We start from the raw sequence: 16216 nt of genomic DNA on the forward strand, positions 1-16216 counted from the left end.
GCAGTGAAGACAAGAGGCAGGGGAGGGGCTGGGGCTCCACAGTGCTGGCTCCTTCCTATTAATCCTGGGCTCTCTCTCCCTCCCCCACAGAATGTGGATATCACTCCAGAACCTGAGGAAGCCCTGGATACCATTCCTAGGAGGCTAAATTGACTTTGCTCTTGTTTGTTTCTTTTTCTTTTTTTTTTTAAAACCCTGAGAGCTCGTTTCTGCCTTTGCCCACATGCTTAGGTACCACCAAGCCTCTGAGGAAGTTATGGCTTAGGCCTAATTTCATCCTCAGTGAGAGTTCCAGTGAAGATCTCAGTAGCTCAAACCAGGTCCTTGTTCAGTCACAAAATAATCTAGCTTGGTACAAAGCCTTGTCTTACTTTCTCAATTCTTGTTCTCTGAGCAACAAAGAGGCCAATGTGAGGTTTCTTTCACTATCCATAAAAACTTGTCTCTGTGATGAGGCCTTGGTCCTATTGCAGTGGGGGATTGTGAGGGCTTTCTAGAGGGACAGGTTCCTGGGCAACATTTCCAGAGATGAAAAGGGAGGGCCTTGTGAGCCCATCTCTTTATGGACAATGTGGCTAAGGAGATGAGATTTTTTTCTCACACATGAGACTTTAGTACCAGGATCATAGGGTTCCCTGTTCCTACTCCTGCCCTGATCCTGGAGTTATTTCACTTTCCACATGGATAATACAACCAACACCCTGGAATCCCAGGAACATCATCTCCAGGAACAGTTATTTTCCCTCTCCTTCAACCACCCACTCTTTGGGCCTTGTCATTAACTGGAGTTCTACCTCCTCTGTCTTCTTAAATGCAACTATCTGACCACCTACACCCTCTCTCTCATTATTTCATCTCTTTTAATGTCACTCCAGGATACCTAGCAGCATGTCTCTTACATATGAGTCACCTAAGCAGAATTTATAAAGTAAACCATACTTGTTCTTGGACCTCATTAACATTTGTGTTCATTACTTCCTCCTTTGTTTCCTAATCCTTAAACAGAATCTACCCATATTTTTACCATTTGAAAGCTAATTTGCCCCTTAGGCTAGAACTGAGGCCCTCTCTTTCCCATATAAACAAGTTTATCTCTCCCCAACATGGAAAAACCAGAGAGCACATCTAATTCACTTTGCAGTTTCAATGTTTATTTCTGATACCAAAACTTGACAGCACACAAGGGGGAAAAAAAGCAACAGACAAGGAACAGCAAATAAATTTATCTTGCATGCCACTTTCAGTCAACAGGACGTGGCTCTCTAGATAGCTGTTTAGAAGGAATCTGAGGCTTCAGCCTCACTCAGGGGAAAGACTATTGCAACTGATTAGCAATATCTGTGGACATAAGAAAGAAAAAATTAATAATCAAGGATATATTTCTAATAGTAAGAAATATAAATACCAAATAGTGCTTCCCTGTACTTTCCTCATCTCCCCACCACGGGTTTCCTAGGACTCACAGATCGTGCATATAAATACATTCCCACATACCCTCTATCCCCCAATGACCCTAACTGCCCAAACCAAAGTTATATACCTACCCAACATCTCACTCAACCCAGAAGAAACCAATGGCACCAAAGTTGGCAGCGAAGTTGGCACTGGCTGTACCACCAGGGCCAATAATGGGGCCAGCGAAGGTCTGAGGAAATCTGGAGCGGGCATTCTGGTGGTATCTGGCCCAGAAGGTAAATGGGATTCTAGACCAGGGATCGCCAAAATCTCCTTCCTCATCCCAGGTCAGCAGCTCAAATTCAATGTCATCCCAGCTCCAGGGCCCAGATACGGCCTCATCTCCAATCCCCATGCGGGTTCTCGCCTCAGCCCGGGCCTCAGCCTCAGCTGCAGCAGCGTCCAGAGCATCCAAGGCCTCATCTGCAGCCTCCATGAACTGTGCAGTCCAGTCACGAGGATCTCTTTTCTGAACCTGAAATGAAAAATAGAAAGTAAAACAAAACCCGTAATAGTAGGAGTTAATATTTACGACACACCTGCTATATATATTTAGCACTCTACTTTGTGCTACTGTTTACATAACAGCAACAATAAATACCACAAATAATGCAGGACCTACCATGTGCAATATCTGAGGTCTTTTTCCTGCTCTGGGCCTTTCCCAGCCAGTCATACATCATCCCTTCACCTATCAACTCTGAAACAGTTCCCCTATTACCTCTGCAATGAATCTCAGCACTTTCATCTTGCTAGTTTCATGGTAGGAACGGAGGCCCCAGAGGAACTCATACTCAGGAGGGTTGCTGTTGGGCACTCGTCTGTAATCCAGGTACCTTATAGAGCAGAAAGGTGTTTGTTTCTACCCAGGCAAGAAGAACAATGCATCATACTATATTTGAAACCCTCAATTTTAGGTAGCAACCCCTCCCCCCAGATTCATTCATAACCTAGCTTAATTCTGTTTTTTTTTCAAATTTATTTTTATTTTAAATTGGCTCCATGTCCAGTGTGAAGCCCAATGCTGGACTTGAACTCACGACCCTCAGATCGACACCTGAGCTGAGATCAAGAGTCAGACGCTTAACCAACTGAGCCACCTGGGCACCCCATAAACCTAGCTTAATTATATTCTAAGAGCCAGGTCTTCAAACTCCTGTACCAGTGCTTCTACATTAAGCAGCCACCTAGAACTGCAGGGTGGCTTATATAAGGTCATAGAAAGGACAGTGCTTAATCTCACCCCTTGTGTCCCAGCTCTAACTCCACATTCTTGTAATCTTGTTATTTGAGACACAGTTGGCCCACTACAATGATTACTGTACACCTCAGCCTTGGAAATGTCAAGTGTGGGTATAGTGGACAGGCTTTACTTGCAAGATAACTATACTGCAGAAAAATCCAACCACAAGCAGGGATACTTGATAAACACTTCCAAGTATGTATGTGTTTTTCTATGTGAACGCATAGGTATAGTGTAAGAAATGAGCACAGGAAGGATTGTCTGAGGCTGAGCAGCACCAAGAACTCATGAGGACCAGACAAAATCCCTTACATAGCACTTACTTTTGCTTTACAAACTCGTAAGTGAGAAGTTTCCTCAGATCTCCAAGAAGAGGATGTCTCACCCTGATAGTATAAAAAAACAAACCCATAATCAGAGACTATGACACTGTCCAAAGAAAAGAAAAGAGCTTCCTAGCACAGAGGTCAGAGATGAAAGAAGAGACAGAGTTCAGAACTATTTGCCCATCTACCCAGGGTACATCCTTGGGCTCTGTACCTCCCCAAACCAATTCCCCTAGACCACCAGGCTGATGCAATCCTGGGACCATCCTCTGTTGCCAAAGGATGATATAAACAGGCAAGAGATGAAAGAGCCCAGTCATACCCAGGACGCAGTCCCATCTTGCGTAGTGCCTCCCAGAGGACAGCTGCAATGGGAGGCAAGGGGAGACAATGCACTGAAAATGAGCACAGAAATCAGGCTGTAGCCAACCCCCAGCTGCAGGTCCAGCCACTCACCTTCACTGGCACGGTTGCCATTCATGAAGATGACGCCCAATATCACTAAGAGGAGACCCAGCTTGGGTGTGTCTTTGGTCCTAAAGGGGTACAAAAAATATGTTTTCAGTAGTCATTTGTATTAGACACCTGGGGCAGCTTAGCCATCTAGCTTCCCCAGTATTCCTTAGCAAGAAGGTAATTCTACCTCATTTCTGACCATGAGCTGGTATATGATCCTAAATCTTGGACCATGACCTACTTGACACTCCCAGAAAAAAGCACCACTGAGAAAGGCAATGTTCCACCTCTTTTCCCATCTTACGTTCCCAATATGCCAGCCAGGGACTCGGGGGTACTGATGAGAATATACAGGTGTTCTTCTTTGTCAATCTCCTTCAGCTGAATCCCAAATTTCTACAGGGACAAGAAAATAGACTGTGAAATTACAGTATCTAGCACTGGCTACCCATATTCAGTTGCTCACCTCCCTGTGAGACTTCAGCTCTAAACTCCCAGTAGGAATCCCATGAATCTTTGGCTATCAAAACCTTCCCTCATTATCCCTGTTCCTCAGGGCTGCCTTCTCACCTTCTCCAGGACAAAGCATGCACGTTCAATGATTTCTGGATAAACATCAGTGTATTCACGGATGATATCCCTCAGCATTTCTGCAGGAGAGAGAACAGGGTACCTGAACTGAGTAGGGGCCATGCAACTACAACCCCTTTGCCAGTCCTGCTAAAGGGAACAGAGTCAGGGCCCTCAAGAATGAAAAATGAAGAATCAGCCACAGAAAGGGGACTAAAGGGGAGGGGACATATAAGCAAAGGGATGTCCATAGAGCATGGGGAGAGGGGAAGGGCAGAGTGTTGGAGGAGAGCACTGGGTGCCTACCTGAGCGCTTGATGGGCACCTTGGTATAATCTTTAAGCATCAGGTACTTGACCAACTTATTTGCCTATTAGGGGAAAAAAAAGGAAATCATTAAAGTTATTAAAATAGTTACAGGAAACTTAAATGAATAGAAGCTAGAAGGACGACAAAGAAAGGAGTAAGAGAGGGAAAAGTGACTAGGAATAACAGTTCTTACTCTTTCCTGAAGAAGGGCCACATCTCGGGGCTGTGAGGCACCCAGGTTCTGTGAGGCACGCGAATTGGGAGAGGGGCGCAGGTTTGGTGAAGGTCGCAGGTTCTGCCAGTCAGGTGGAACTGGCCAGTCAGTGGGGATCCAGTCAGGTGGGAGCGGCCAGTCAGTGGGAATTGGCCAGTCAGGTGGTAGAGGCCAGTCAGGTGGTAGGGGCCAGTCAGGAGGGCCCTGCCAATCTGGAGGACCCTGCCAGCCTGGTGGGTTCTGCCATCCAGGTGGGGTCTGCCATCCAGGTGGATTTTGCCAGGCCAGTGGGTTCGGCCAGACAACTGGACCAGGCCAGACGATGGGGTTCGGCCAGATCACTGGATTCTGCCAGATCACTGGGTTTGGCCAGATCACTGGGTTCTGCCAAGCAACTGGGTTTTGCCAGGCTGGTGGGGTCTGCCTAGCTGGGGGGCTCTGACGTGCTGGTGGGGTCTGCCTGGCTGGCTGGTTTTGCCAGCCTGACGGGTTCTGCCAGGCCAATGGGGTCTGCCAGAGCACATTGGGGGGTGCGCCAGGTGGGTTCTGAGTGGTAACTGGAACCGGTGCAGACCTCCACGTCCCTGTAGCCAATGGGGCCCGCCTCTGATCTCCACTGCTGTTTTCGTCCACATTCAAGTTATTAATCTGCATCATTAGAGAGAAGGAAGGTCCAAGGTCACCAGATGTTTGTTTCCTCACCCTATTACAGGAAGGTCCCCTAAAACCCTCACCTGTAGTGACAGCCTAACCCACTAGCCAATGGTCACCCTGAGTCCTGGGCTTGTCTTTCACTCTCTTCAAAGCAGGAGTTTCATCTCTGCATCAGGACAGGAGCAACCCAAGTGTGGGGCCTGAAGCTTTTCCTCTTCCTATGTCCAACACTGGCTCTGCTTGTACCACCCTGGACAAATCACTCAAGTCACTTCACCTCTCTAGAACTTAATTTCCTTCTCTGTGAAACTGAGACTATAAATCCTAGCTGGTAACATCTTGAAGATTTAGATAACCTGTGTGAACGAGCCTAGCTCAAGACCTAATACACAGTGGCTATTATGAAAATGTAAACTGAATTACGTACACAGTGTATATATTATGTGTCCATGTCTCATCTCCCCATTAGTCTGTGAATATTCAGAGGGCAGAAATTATCACATTCACTTTATCATCCCCTACAACCTAACTGAATACAGGCCATTATAAACATATTTTTTTGTGTGTTATTTAGAACAAACGAACCTCAGAGAAGAAAGGAGAGGGCCCAAAGCAAAGTGGAGCTAGCAGGGATCTCACCTTGCGGGTCCTCTTGCCCCGAATTATAGTCCTGGACTCCAGATTCTGAGCCTGGGAACCATCTGCTGATGTCTGTGCAGCTGCACCATCAGATTCAGGGATACCTGGGTTGGTCTCTACCTCAGGCTGGTTAGTGGCCATCTTGGCTTGGTTAATATTCTGGGTCTGCGTATCAACTGTTGGGGTCTTAGTGGTGTCATTCCAAGCCTTAAAGGCTGTCTTAGGCTGAGTGTTGGCCATCTCACTGGCACTGAGAGACTGAGAGAAATTGTAGGTGGTATTTGGGCCCACCTTAGTAGTGGCATTCTGGGCCTTAAAGGCCGTCTCAGACTTGTTAGCAGTTAACTCACTGGTGGTTGCTGCCTGGGAAAAATCATAGGCAGCATTTGGGCCCTTTGGGGTGGGATTCTGGGACTTAAAGGCTGCCTTAGGTGGCGCATTGGGCATCTCCTTGGCATTCAGAGCCTGAGAGAAATCATAGGCACCATTTGGGCCTTTTGTGGGGGCATTCTGAGCCTTAAAGGCTGTTTTGGGCCTAGCGGCAGCTGCTAAAACCTGAATATCAGCCATCTCACTGGCTGTTGGGGGCTGTGAATTCTGGGGACTAGCATTCGGCCCAGCTGCTGTAGCCTGGTTGGTAGGTGGAGCCTCCGAAATCTGGATGGCCTCCATCAGGGTCTGCATAAGCAAGGTGCTGTCTTCTACGGAGGCCTCAGCCTGCAAATACAGGGGGAGAAAATGAAATTTCTGGGCCTCCAAAGTGGAAGCAGGAGGGTTGGGGAAGCAGTGCAGGGGAAGTACAGGCAGGCGGATGGTGCAAAAAGGCTGAGGCGCAGATCTAGAAGACCAGCAAGGGGTGATGGGAAGCGGAATGGTAACAAAACGTGTGGTAGTGATGGAGTGGGGCAGGACTAAATGAGGGGTGGGGCGGAATGAGGAGGGGGACGAAGTAGAATGAAGGGGGCGGTGGGGGGGGATGGAGGAGGTAAGAGCAGAGAATTGCGGTGTGCGGCAGGAGCTATGGATTCGAGGCGAGCCAGAGCAAGGCTGCCGCCTCGAGGAGTTGAGGGGAATAGTGGGGCGGGGTGGGGGGGTGCGTTGCAGGCGTGGGGAATGCAGGAGAGAGGGAGGGTGGCGACGGGAGGTTGGGGGAGGGGGTGGCAGACTGCTCTACAAGCGTCAGGGTTGTGGAAGAAAATGGTTCCTTACCCAACCCGCATTCTCTGGGCAGATTGCCCTGAGTACTAACAGGGTCTCCCCTCTCTCTAAGCAGGGACTGATGGCTGAAAAGGGACGCCCCTCCCCCACCCCCAATAAACCATGGGAATTTGAAAGACGACGGAGCCTAGGCACGAAGAAGGCAAAATCAGATCCAGGCTTTAGGGCGGCCAAAGGGGCCCCAGGGAACTGTCGGCTAGGGAAATGGTGGGGTGGGGGGGTGGAGATCTCACCTGGAAGCCGAGGAGGCCCGCACCACAGTCCATTTTCTGAGCCATGGCTCCTGTCCCTCTGGCAAGAGCAGAGCCTGGGGGATGTGGGGGAGGAGCTGGGCGTTATACTACAGAGGGCAAATAGGAAGGGCCGAATTGGGGGGGGGGGGGGGGGGGTTTGACTGTGGGGGAGAATGAGGCGCTGAATGTGAAGGGAACGGGCTGGATCAGTGTGGGAAAAGTGAATGGGTGTCAGGATGGAGGCTCTGAATCCCGAGAAGCTACTGACGGGGAGAAGCTTCAAATCGGGGTTTGGAAAGCCAGTAACAGTTCTGAATCCAGGGGGAGTGGGTTGGGACTCGCATATGGTAAATTGAATGGAGGTTTCGAATCAGGAGGAATCGTATGACAGTCGAGATTGAGGTCGAGAAATCTGTGGAGATTTTTAACGATGGGAGGGGTTCGGAGAACGAACAGGGGTTCTGAGTAAGGGAGGATCGGGTAAGGGGCGTGAATGGAGGTTCGGGGGGTGGAAGGGGGATCAGAATCCGGGGTAAAGGGATCGAAATGAAAAATGGGAGGCCCGCACCAGGGGGCAGATGCCCTGTCCGGGGGCTAAATCTCACCTTGCCTCAGGCCCCAACCCCAACCCCCTCGTTGCCTCCCTTCTTCACGACTCAGAGGATCGGGATTGCAGTGCTCGGGTCTCAGCAGCCGCACCCTCTCCTTGTCCAGGAGAAAATGCCAGCGCGGCAGCTAGGACGACCCCGCCTCTCCGCCTAATATACCACCCACCGCCTCAGATAGTTGTGCGCATGCGCAAGACCTGACCGACCAAATAAAAGTCCCGCCCGCTTCCCCAACAAAAGCTTCGTCCTGAACACCACGGTGCGCATGTGCAGTGGGAGGCAATCCCGCCCCTTTGCCAACACACCATCCCACCACCAACCAGGTCGACAGTATACCACGGTCCCACCTCCTTCATCAATATCCCCTCCCCCAAACAGATGCGCTGTGTCTTTAGATCCCACCCCTTGCCCCACAAGCCGGCCCCCTACCTTTTCCGCAATGCGTCTGTGTTCTATCCCTCCCCTCTTGTGGCCCCTCCTGTCCAGTCGGCAAGCACCTCCACACACACACCCTCCCGCGCCTAGCACCACTTAGGTCACTATTAAGGAGGTGTCCGTGTGGGGTCTCTACTGCAACAAGTGCTAGGCTCCTGCTAAGCTCACCTACTTTTCCAGGGAAAGGAATGGTCGGACTGTTGGAGATAGAAAGTCTGCACCTGTCACAAGAATTCGTACGATCCCTCTCAACAGATCCCAGACTCATAAACATTAGCTTCTTTCCTGCCCTTTGTGCAGCTCCAGCCATGCGCATATTTCGTGCACAGGTGAGGAGGGGAGGGGAGGGAAGGGAACAGCTTGAACATCACAGCGCAATCTGTGCTGGGGGTTGTCTTTCTCTCAGGCAGCCCTGGGAGGTGAATGTCAGCAACCCCATTTTACAGGTCAGAAAGCTAAAGCACAGACACACTCAATGGCTACAGAACCAGTCAAGAGAAAATGCAAAATGTGGGCCTTGGGTCCTCATGACTCCAAAATCCTTGTTCCCCTAGTGCTGGCCTGGGAAGTAAGGCACCCTACCCTCTTCAGTTCTGAGCGACAGATCCCACACATACACCTCCTGTGCCCTGTCAACACCTATTCTAAACAAGCAAGGTTTGTATTCCCCAGGACTTAAGCGCATGTGGGAAAACAGAGACCCCTAGTCCCCACCCCCTCTATGTGGGTCCATCCAGGTGTGGGAATTGTTCCTGGAGGGTCCACTCCCTGCTCCCATCGTCAGTTCTCTCCCTATGAGTGGCACAAACACCGCTGCCCCTAAGGCCTTCCTGGTGCCCACTTGAGAAGCCAGGACAATCAGGCTCTTACGTGCCTGAACCATGGCAAGTCTGGATTTAGTGTAAATGTTTATCCTGGTTCCTTCCAGGGCTTGGGCCTCAACTCCTGGGATGAATTGCTGGGATATTCTACTAGCTGTGTGAGCTGGCTCAGGTCATTCCACTTCCTGAGCCAGATTCTCAACATACAAAATGGGAAGCACAAATAGCACTGACTGGTGTCCGACCCAAGGACACACATGCTGATATGCTTCCAGATGACTGGAGACTCAGACAGAAAATCATATACAGATGTGAAATGACTCAAATTAACTGCTACTTTCCAAAAATACAAGGCAGACCTTGGTACATTTCACATTTGTTCTGGCATCACTTCCTGCCAGGAGTCTGCATATGAAAGAAAGCTAATGCTAGGAAGATGGCAGCATTTGGTCCCCAAGGGCCAACATCAATTCTGCCTGGCTGGATGACTTTCCTCATCTGTTGCATAGCAACCTCCCCTGTCAGCTGCCTGTTTTTCCTCAGCACTTCCTCTGTAAAGTGTCTGCAGTGGGACGTGATCAGACTCGGGAAAGGAGGTCTGAAACATCATTTTATATGCTATCTGCTTCTATATCTGTATCTCCAGTCTTGCTTTGGCCTATGAATTCTAGATCCATAATCCAACTGCCTGCCTCACTTCTGCAACTGGATATTCCTCAATATTTTCAAATTTAATAGGTCTCAAACTGACTCCTTTGTACATATCCTCTTCCTCACGGACACTGTGTTTCTCCCTTAGTCATGCCACTCTCTCCCCCTTAGAATAAAAAGCCTTTTAGGGAAATGGATTTTCATTTTGTTTTATTCATTGCTGTATACCCTTTATCTGCAATGACACCTGGCATATTTTATATGCTCAAAAATGTTAATGAATGAATGAATCACACCATCCACCCTCTTGCTCAAGCCAGAAACCTGAGAGGTATTCTTTTTTCCTTCCTGTGTTTCCTTATACAAACAATGCATATTTGTCATTAAAAATTTAAACATTGCAGCACCTGGGTGGCTCAGGTGGTTGAACACCTGACTCTTGATTTCAGCTAAGGTCATGATCTCAGGGTTGTGAGATCGAGCCCTGTGTCAGGCTCTATGTTCAGTGTGGGGTCTGTTTGAGATTCTCTTTCTCTTCCTCTGTCCCGACCCCCACTCACACAAACACACTAAATAAATAAATAAATAAATAATATCTTTAAAATATGAAAATAAAAAGAATTTAAATAATAACATTAAGTATTTTAGAAACTGAGTAAACATCACTCCAAATGGCATCATACCAACCTGAGATAACTGATAATCAGATTTTGATGCTACCTTTTCACATAATACTTTGTGCATACATATGCTTACAAAAATGGGATTATATAGATGCTGTATTTTAAACTGCATTCTTTCACTTAACTGCTTCCCACTCCTTTCCTCCACTTCAACCCTCATCTGCCAAACATGCATTTTAACAACCATTTTTGTATCTTTCCATGTTTAAAAAGTCCTCTTATTTTTTACTATTTCACAAAAATTAAGGTCATATACACTTTAATTCAACAGATGTATTTTAGTTAACACTAATCTACCTCTGACTCAATTTTTAACACTGCTGCATAATATTCTACGATAGGTATGTACTGCAATGTAGTCAGTAATTTCCCAATGACAGTCATCTAGCTTCAATGTGATGGGGAGCAAATACATGCACACAACACTGCAATAAAATACTTGTACATATATCCTTGTATTTAATGCTTAATGTTTTTCATTCCTGTGACACCAAATGCCCAGGAATCAGACTGACATACTCTACAGTGCTTGGTAATATAAAAACTTTTCCAAACTTTGTGTCAATGTGACATGTATTTTATTGGTGTCTCTCCTGTGGTTTTAATTTACATTTCTGATGCATGTAGTGAAACACACATTCATGTATTAATGGATCTATTAGATTTTTTGGTAAAGTAATTGTGCAAGTCTTTTTTATCTCTTTGTCTTATTTTTAGGACTCTTTCTACAGTACTACAGGTGCTTATTGAAAACCTTGGGGTTAGATATACTTCAATTATTTTTTTTATGTTTTAGTAAGGGAATACTGTGTTACATACTGTATACTACATAACAGTTCAAGCTGCAAAAGCCTTTATGAAGACCAGATGTTTACTTTTTCACATTCCCTTAGCAGCCAAGAGAATGTGATCTAGGATCTACCAGTGTGGCAAGGTCCTGAAAACTACCCTGAGGTCCAATGATTCATTAGAAGGACTCACAGAACTCAGAAAAGGTGTTAAAGTCATGGTTATTTTTTATTACAGCAAAAGCATACTGATTTTAAATCAACAAAACCAAAAGATGCAGAGGAAAGACTCCAGGAGAAACTAGGCATATGCTTCTGGTTGTCTTCTCTCAGTGCAGTTGTATGGCCGGTGCTTAAATCTCCCAGCAAGTTAGGTGGCAACGTGGGAGGCTTGCCTGGGCTGGGATTTTACTGAGGGTCAGTCAGGTAGACACTGGACACTCGTGTGGCTGACCTTAGTTACTTAGCCTCCAGCCTGTGCAGAGGTACCACAAGGCCACGGGCCCACTGTATATGTAATATATAATACCAAAAGGGCCAAGGCCTACTATAAATCACACGGTTAACATAAACTATCTAGTATGGCCCCAAGTTCCAAGTAAACAAAAAGACACTCTACTCAGGCTGAATATTCCAAGGGCTTAGAGATTATCCCCCAAGAGCTTGTTAAGAATCAGACCTATCTTTGGAATATACAGACTTTTTTTTTTTTTTTTTTGAAATCGTAGGGTTTATAGACCCCACACATCTGTGGAGTCAATTCTACTACAATCCATTTCTAGGAGCAGCTTTGGTAGCAGGACGAACGGCAGCATGTAGTATCCAGTGTTCACTGGTGGCAGTAATGGTAGCCAGCCAGCTAACACTTAGCTAACACAACCAGCATGATTTTTGAAAAAACAAATTTTATTAATTCTACTTTAAAAATGTTTAACTTTTTATTCTGAAATAACTATAGATACATAGGCAATTGCAAAGCTAGTACAGAGAAATCCTATGTACCTCTTCAGCCACTTCCCCCAATGGGCACAGTTAGGAAACTATAATGCAATATCAAAACCAAGAAACTGACACTAGTATGATATATGTGTATAGTTCTACCACATGTAGAGGTTTCTATAGTAATCACCATAGCAACCAATATACAGAATTATAACATCCCCACAGATTTCCCTGTACACTCAAATTCATCATCCTTCCCACCGCTATCCCTAACCCTTAGCAGCCATTAATGTGTTTTCCAACTTCAAAACTTCAACACTTCAAAAGGTTACAAAATGGAATCCTATGTCACATTGTGACTTTTTTTTCCACTCAGCATAGTACCCGTGAAATACACCCAATTTGTTACATGTATGTATTAATGGTTCATTCCTTTTCATTGCTTAGTACTATTCCATGATCTAGTTGTGCCACAGTTAGTTTAACAATTCACCCACTTAAGGACATCCGGGTAGTTTCCGGTTTGGGGCTATTATGAAAAACGCTGCTATAAATATTTGTGTACAGTTTTTCTTTTTTCTGTGACCAGAAGTTCTCATTTCTCTGGGATAAATGCCCAGGACTGCAATTGCTAGGTAGTATAATAAGAATACGTTAGTTTTTTATAAGAAACTGCCAAACTTTCTCAGAGTGGTTGTATCATTTTACATTTGCACCAGCAATGTATGAGTGATCCATTTTCTCCAAATCCTTGCCAGCAACCTGTTGTACTTTTTTAGCCACTCTCATAAATATGAACTAATAACATTTGCATTTCCCTAATATCTAATGATGTTAAACATTTTTAACATGTACTTATATGCCATCCATATATCCTCTTTGGTAAAATGCTTCTTCATATCTTTTGCCCATTTTCTTTTTATTTATTTATTTATTTATTTGACAGAGAGAAATCACAAGTGGATGGAGAGGCAGACAGAGAGAGAGAGAGAGGGGGAAGCAGGCCCCCTACTGAGCAGAGAGCCCGATGCGGGACTCGATCCCAGGACCCTGAGCCGAAGGCAGCGGCTTAACCCACTGAGCCACCCAGGTGCCCCTTGCCCATTTTCTAATTGGTTTCTTTTTCTCTTTGTCATTTCTCTTTCTTGCCTTCCAATAAGCTAAACTTTTTTCTAGAACTCCACTATTCTGTTTGTATCCCTTTAAAATTCATATGTTGAAATCCTAACCTCCCCAAATGTGGGCCTTTGGGAGGTATTGAGGTTGTGAGGGTAAAGTTCTCATGAAAGGGATTAGTGCCTTAGAGGCTCCAGAGATAGTTTTTTAATCCCTCCCACCATGTGAGGACACAGCGAGAAGAGGCCAGGAAAAGAGGCCTATGAATAGAGTCCTCACCAAATGTAACCACGCTGGTGCCCTGATCTTTGGCTTCTCAGCCTTGAGTACTGTAATAAATAAATTTCTGTTGTTTATAAGCTACCTAATCTGTGGTATTTCATTACAGGAGCCCAAATGGACTAAGATAAAAGTCTATTTTATCTATAATGTTTTTGAGCATATAACTTTAAACAGACTTTTATAGTGATTGCTATAGGTATCACGTTATATATATCATATTACATATTATCAAATCATATATGTATATATGTGTATATATATGTGTGTGTATATACACACACATATTTTATTTTTGTTTTTTAATGATTTTATTTATTTGTCAGAGAGAGACTGAGAGAGAGAGAAAGAGCACAAGCAGGGGGAGCAGCAGGAAGAGGGAGAAGCAGGCTCCCGCTCCCCAGCAAGGCACCTGATGTGGGACTCAGTCCCAGGACCCTGGGATCATAACCTGAGACAAAGGCAGGCACTTAACTGATTGAGCCACCCAGGTAATTGAGCCACCCAGGTATCCTGACATACATATATTTTAAGGTTTTACTGATCTTGGCCTGACTGGAAGAAATCTGGGTGCCTAACTGCGTATTTATTTATTAAATTTATTTCTTGCAATGCTGGAGGCTGAGAAGTCTAAGATCAACACACCATTCATTTAACATTTTGTCAGTTTAGTGAAATACAGAAACCTTCCCTCTGTTTACATGCTTTTACCATTATTTATATTACATTTATCTTAAATATCTACTCTTCATACATTGGGAACTACAGACACTGTTCTAATTATGGCTTCAATCATCAAGCATAATTTAAAGAACTCAAGAGGAAAAGGAAAGTATATTATGTTTATCCATATTTTATTCTTTTTGTTGCCCTTTCTTCCTTACTGATGGTCCAAAACCCTTTATCATTTCCTTTCTTTTTCAAGAAATTTCTCCAGGCATTCTTTTAGGATAAGAAGGCTGGTAACAATTCTCTTAGTTTCCCTTGTCTTGAAAATGTCTCAGTTTCATCTATATATTACTAAAGAATATTTTCATTGAGTGTATAATTAATTCTTGGTTGACAGTTTCATTCTCAGAGCCCTTGAAAAATACTGCAGCCTCAATGCTTTCGAATGAGGTAACTACTGTCATCAATTTGGTGTTCTCCTACAGGCAAAGTATCATTTCTCTCTCTGCTGGCTTTCAAGATTTTTAATTTCTGTCTTTAGCTTTTACAAGTTTGAAAATGATGTGCCTTGATATGAATTTATTTGGCAGTATCTTTTTTGGAGTTTACTCAGCTTCTTGATTCTATGGGATTATGCTTTTTTCCAAATTTGGGAAATTTTCAGCTACTTTTCTAATCCTTCTCTCTTCTTCTGTGACTGTGAGGACACCTATGTTATTTTGTAACCGTCCAACAAGGGACTGAGGCTCTGTTTTTGTTTCACACTCTTATTTTTTTTCTCTGTTGGTCTGACTGGATAATTTCTATTGTTCCATCTTAGAGTTCATGGATTTATTCTTCTGTCATTATTCTCCTGTTGAAGTCATCTATTGAGTTTTTTTTAAGTTCATTTATTAGTTTTCAGTTTTCAATTTCCTTTTAATTCTTCTTTCTATTTCTTTCAGAGATTTTCTTTTTTTTTTTTTTAAAGATTTTATTTATTTGTCAGAGAAAGAATGAGAGCGAGAGAGACTGATAAAAAGAACACGAGCAGGGCAGAAGGAGACAGAAAAGCAGACTCCTCACTGGGCAGGGAGCCCAATGCGGACTCATCCTAGCACACTGGGATCATGACCTGAGCTGAAGGCAGACGCTTAACCGACTAAGCCACCCAGACGCCCCTCTTTGGAAGATTTTGTTTCTTTTTTGGGACTTTCTATTTTTCCATTTGTTCTTTTTTTTTTTTTTTAAAGATTTTATTTATTTGACAAAGAGAGTGAGAGAGCACAAACAATGGGAACAGTAGAGGGAAAGGGAGAAGCAGGTTCCCTGCCAAGCAGGGAGCCTGATCTGAGGCTCGATCCCAGGATCCTGGGATCATGACCTGAGCCAAAGGCAGATGCTTAACCATTTGAGCCACCCAAGTGCCCCTTTCCATTTTTTCTAAGAATGCTCACAACTGCTCTTTGAAACATGCTTATGATGTCCATTTAAAAATTGGTGTTAGATGATTCTAGTATCTGTGTCATCTTGGTGTTGGTGTGTGTTAACTATCTTTTCTCATTCAAGTCGTAATTAATATAGTTCTTGATATAACCAGTTATTTTCAACTGAATCCTAGGTATTTTACATAGTATATTATGAGGATGTGAATCTTATTTAAATCTTCTGTTTTATTACATGTGGGTGAGCCACATGCCCACTCAGCCTTCAGTGACACCTGACAGAGAGGGGCTCCTTTTTATTGAGGGCTAAGTGAGAGTTCCAGCTCCATATTAAGATTTTACTGGTATCAGCCTGACTGGGAGGGACCTGGGTACCTAATTACACAGTAAATGTGTTATCATTTTTAGTGCTGGGTGGTGATAAAAACCCCACTTGTCCACTACACCTTCCTTTGACATGACTTCATTGGTTAGAGGGAGATG

At 44.8% G+C, this 16216-nt stretch overlaps 1 protein-coding gene across 2 annotated transcripts in view; it reads right to left on the reverse strand.

Annotated features, from left to right (window-relative positions):
* Window positions 1-1129: 1129 nt before the first annotated feature.
* The window catches only part of MAGED1 (MAGE family member D1), a 59459-nt gene continuing 44372 nt past the window's right edge, over window positions 1130-16216 (reverse strand). Inside the window, exons 1-13 of one of the 2 annotated variants that reach the window (XM_059384671.1) lie at window positions 7923-8107; window positions 7318-7391; window positions 5867-6583; window positions 4553-5221; window positions 4357-4420; window positions 4051-4130; window positions 3785-3876; window positions 3481-3560; window positions 3347-3389; window positions 3022-3084; window positions 2177-2291; window positions 1545-1930; window positions 1130-1338 (exon numbers count right to left, since the gene is read on the reverse strand). In XM_059384671.1, coding sequence (XP_059240654.1) covers window positions 1553-1930; window positions 2177-2291; window positions 3022-3084; window positions 3347-3389; window positions 3481-3560; window positions 3785-3876; window positions 4051-4130; window positions 4357-4420; window positions 4553-5221; window positions 5867-6583; window positions 7318-7362 — 2346 coding nt within the window. In that variant the 5' untranslated portion in view covers window positions 7363-7391; window positions 7923-8107 and the 3' untranslated portion in view covers window positions 1130-1338; window positions 1545-1552. Of the gene's footprint in view, window positions 1339-1544; window positions 1931-2176; window positions 2292-3021; window positions 3085-3346; window positions 3390-3480; window positions 3561-3784; window positions 3877-4050; window positions 4131-4356; window positions 4421-4552; window positions 5222-5866; window positions 6584-7317; window positions 7392-7922; window positions 8108-16216 lie in introns of those variants that run through there. The other variant, XM_059384670.1, reaches the window with a different exon arrangement.

The sequence above is a fragment of the Mustela nigripes genome, chromosome X (genome assembly GCF_022355385.1).
Source record: "Mustela nigripes isolate SB6536 chromosome X, MUSNIG.SB6536, whole genome shotgun sequence".
Lineage (NCBI taxonomy): Eukaryota > Metazoa > Chordata > Mammalia > Carnivora > Mustelidae > Mustela > Mustela nigripes.